The sequence below is a fragment of the Octodon degus genome, unplaced genomic scaffold (genome assembly GCF_000260255.1).
Source record: "Octodon degus isolate 3935 unplaced genomic scaffold, OctDeg1.0 scaffold00064, whole genome shotgun sequence".
NCBI lineage: Eukaryota > Metazoa > Chordata > Mammalia > Rodentia > Octodontidae > Octodon > Octodon degus.
Genome location: NW_004524640.1, coordinates 6,426,957 through 6,429,913, shown reverse-complemented (window position 1 = coordinate 6,429,913; position 2,957 = coordinate 6,426,957). Strand labels below are relative to the sequence as shown.

The window sequence follows — 2,957 nt, the reverse complement described above, 5'->3', positions numbered from 1 at the left end:
GCGCTGCTGCGCCCCGACGCCGCCCTGCTCGGCTCGCTGGTGGCGCCCTTCGCGCAGCCCGCCGCCGCCGCCGCCCCCTTCTGCCTGCCCTTCTACTTCCTCTCGCCCTCCGCCGCCGCCGCCTACGTGCAGCCCTTCCTGGACAAGAGCGGCCTGGAGAAGTATCTGTACCCCGCGGCAGCCGCCGCCCCGTTCCCGCTGCTGTACCCCGGCATCCCCACCCCTGCGGCCGCCGCCGCCGCCGCCGCCGCCGCTGCCGCCGCCGCCTTCCCCTGCCTGTCCTCGGTGCTGTCGCCCCCTCCCGAGAAGGCGGGCGCGGCTGCGACCCTCCTGCCGCACGAGGCTGCGGCCCCCGGAGCGCTGCACCCCACGCCCGCGCACAGCCGCACCCACCTGCCCTTCGCCGGCCCCCGCGAGCCGGGGAACCCGGAGAGCTCCGCTCAGGAAGATGCCTCGCAGCCCGGGAAGGACGCCCCCTGAGCCCTGCACCCCTTCCTTGGGCAGGACGGAGGCCAGGAGGAATAATAATATTAATAAGTTAAAAACACCTTTAACGTTTCTAAGGGAGGAAGCGTGATAGATGCACGACAGGCTTAAGAGGAAAAAAACAAACAGGTGTTTTGTGTACATTTGCAGTTCCCCTTTCTGCGCATCTCACCACCCCACCCTTGCACACTAATACCCTCCACTGCCCCAGCTGTAAAGCATTCTGCGCAGTATTTCTTCGGTTTTTTTTTTTTTTTTTTCTTTTTCTTTACCCGCCTGTCCCACCCCCACCCCCGACGGGTTTCTGCCTCCTTTTAGGCCACTTTCCATCATCGCCTAACTACAGAGAAGTCAGGAAGGCAGCCCCGCTGGCTGGGTGAGCTCCTTGAAAAGGCGCTCATGCAGGCAGGCGACAGCAGGTAGTGGCTGCTCTGAGCTGTGTGTCAGGGCCCTGCCCTGCCTGGTGTAGAAGGCCGTTCTCTGGCAGATTGGGAGATCCTTGAGAATGCGTAATGGTCAGCCTTTTGGAACGCATATAATTTTCAGAGAAGTGAAGGTGTAGTTGCCACCGTTGTGCGCGATTCTGGAGTAGTTGAATCTGTTAACCTGCACTTTTTTCGAAAAGACACCCCAGCCGCTACATCCTAAGCACCAAGGCGGGGAACGGAGGCTGAGGCGGATGGGGAAGGCCAAAATCATTCCTCCTTTGCTCGCACTTTAAATTGACCATAAGTGAATTGACTTGTCTTAATTTCTTGATTCCCATATATATTATATATAGTATATCTCTATCTCATAGTGCATCCCTTCCCACTCATTGTTTAATCCATCATGTTCCCAAGTTTTCATAAACTTACTGTAAGAAAAAAAAAAAGTGCACTGAACTTAAGAAAACAAAGTCCAAACTGATTTATCCTGACTGACTTACTCTTGTTAGGTCCCCAAAGTGGAAGGAAACATTGAGCTCGTGAGTTTGTTGAGGAAAGCTGTACAGATGTGGATCGAAGCCCCGTGTGGCCTTCTATTTCCAAGCCTATGTACTTTCTGGAGAGCAAACCAGATACCAGATAATCACCAAGAAAGCTTTTTCAATAAGGCTTACACCAAGACCTTGTCTAGATATTTTTAGTTTGTTGCCAAGGTAGCACTGTGAGAAATCTCACTTGAATGTTATGTAAGGGGTGAGACACAACAGTCTGACTAGGAGGGAAGAACATATCTGGGTCTTTTAGTCAGTGTGGTGCATTTGCTGCTGCTGTTGCTACTGTTTGCCTCAAACGCTGTGTTTAAACAACGTTAAACTCTTAGCCTACAAGGCGGCTGTTATGTACATAGTTGTTAATACATCCAATTAATGATGTCTGACATGCTATTTTTGTAGGGAGAAAAATATGTGCTAATGATATTTTGAGTTAAAATATCTTTTGGGGAGGATTTGCTGAAACGTTGCACTTTTGTTACAATGCTTATGCTTGGTACAAGCTTATGCTGTCTTAAATTATTAAAAATAAATAAATACTGTCTGCAAGAAACCAGCTGGTTTAGAAAAGTTTAGTATGTGAAGATAAAACTAGAAATTATCTTTATATTCTAGTATTTTCAGCACTCCATGAATTCTACTGCCTAAATATTGCCACACTATTTTGTGATTTAAGAATTCTTACTAAGGAATAAAAACTTTATATACTATATGAGATTGTCTAATAATTAAAAAAATATAATGTCTGCTCAATTAGCTTTAAGATATCTATGACTGAGGATGGAAGTTAGTAGGCACAGATAAACACCTCTCTTGTCATTGGGCTGATGACACAGCGCTTCCAATTTCCTGCAAGCCTTCTGGCTCTGGCTATGTCTACCTGCTTGTTTCCAATGTACCTTAATGAAAAGTGCAAAAGAAAAACTTACCAATCATTGTGTGGTTTGTTTATGCTACATCCAATTGACTAATGTTTTTATGGTCCATGAGGTTGTCACATTTCTTCAGTGATGACAGGTCGCCTCTCCCTCATGATCGGGCGGTTTTACTGGGGTCCTGGTTAAATACACTACCATGCAGGGGTGCTGAATTTCTGTGAGTTTATTGGCTTAACTTTTACAAAATAGTGGTGTCGTCGGGTTTTACTATGGAAGTCAAGAAACGATTTCTAGGTTTTTCTCCAATTTATAATCAAATCTCTAATTAGAGAGAAACAGAATCATTGTCATGTTTTTTTAGCTTCAAGAGTACTCTCAATTTTTGAAAGGTGTTTCAATGATAGTCAAAATTTATAAGATGTAGAAAAAGTGCTCCCTCTGCTGACTTTGTGGCATGCAAACTGCGGTGACAATATAGAGCAGGCAGGCACTTCACAGATCACAGGCCTACTTGCCTGAATTTTGTAAGAGGAAAATGAAGCCCAGCGATATTGGTAACTCCACGGTCATAGCTACATGGAGCCTGCACTGTTCGGTTCTTCAGGCGGAGAAGT

General features: G+C 47.1%; 1 protein-coding gene across 1 annotated transcript in view; it reads left to right on the top strand.

The window, feature by feature from the left end:
• Bhlhe41 (basic helix-loop-helix family member e41) overlaps positions 1 to 2,177 on the top strand; it is a 5,228-nt gene extending 3,051 nt beyond the window's left edge. Inside the window, 1 exon segment of the mRNA XM_023719021.1 lies at positions 1 to 2,177. This exon segment is cut by the window's left edge and continues 119 nt beyond it. Within this exon segment, the coding sequence (XP_023574789.1) occupies positions 1 to 480 (480 nt within the window). The 3' untranslated portion in view covers positions 481 to 2,177.
• The last annotated feature ends 780 nt before the right edge of the window (positions 2,178 to 2,957 follow it).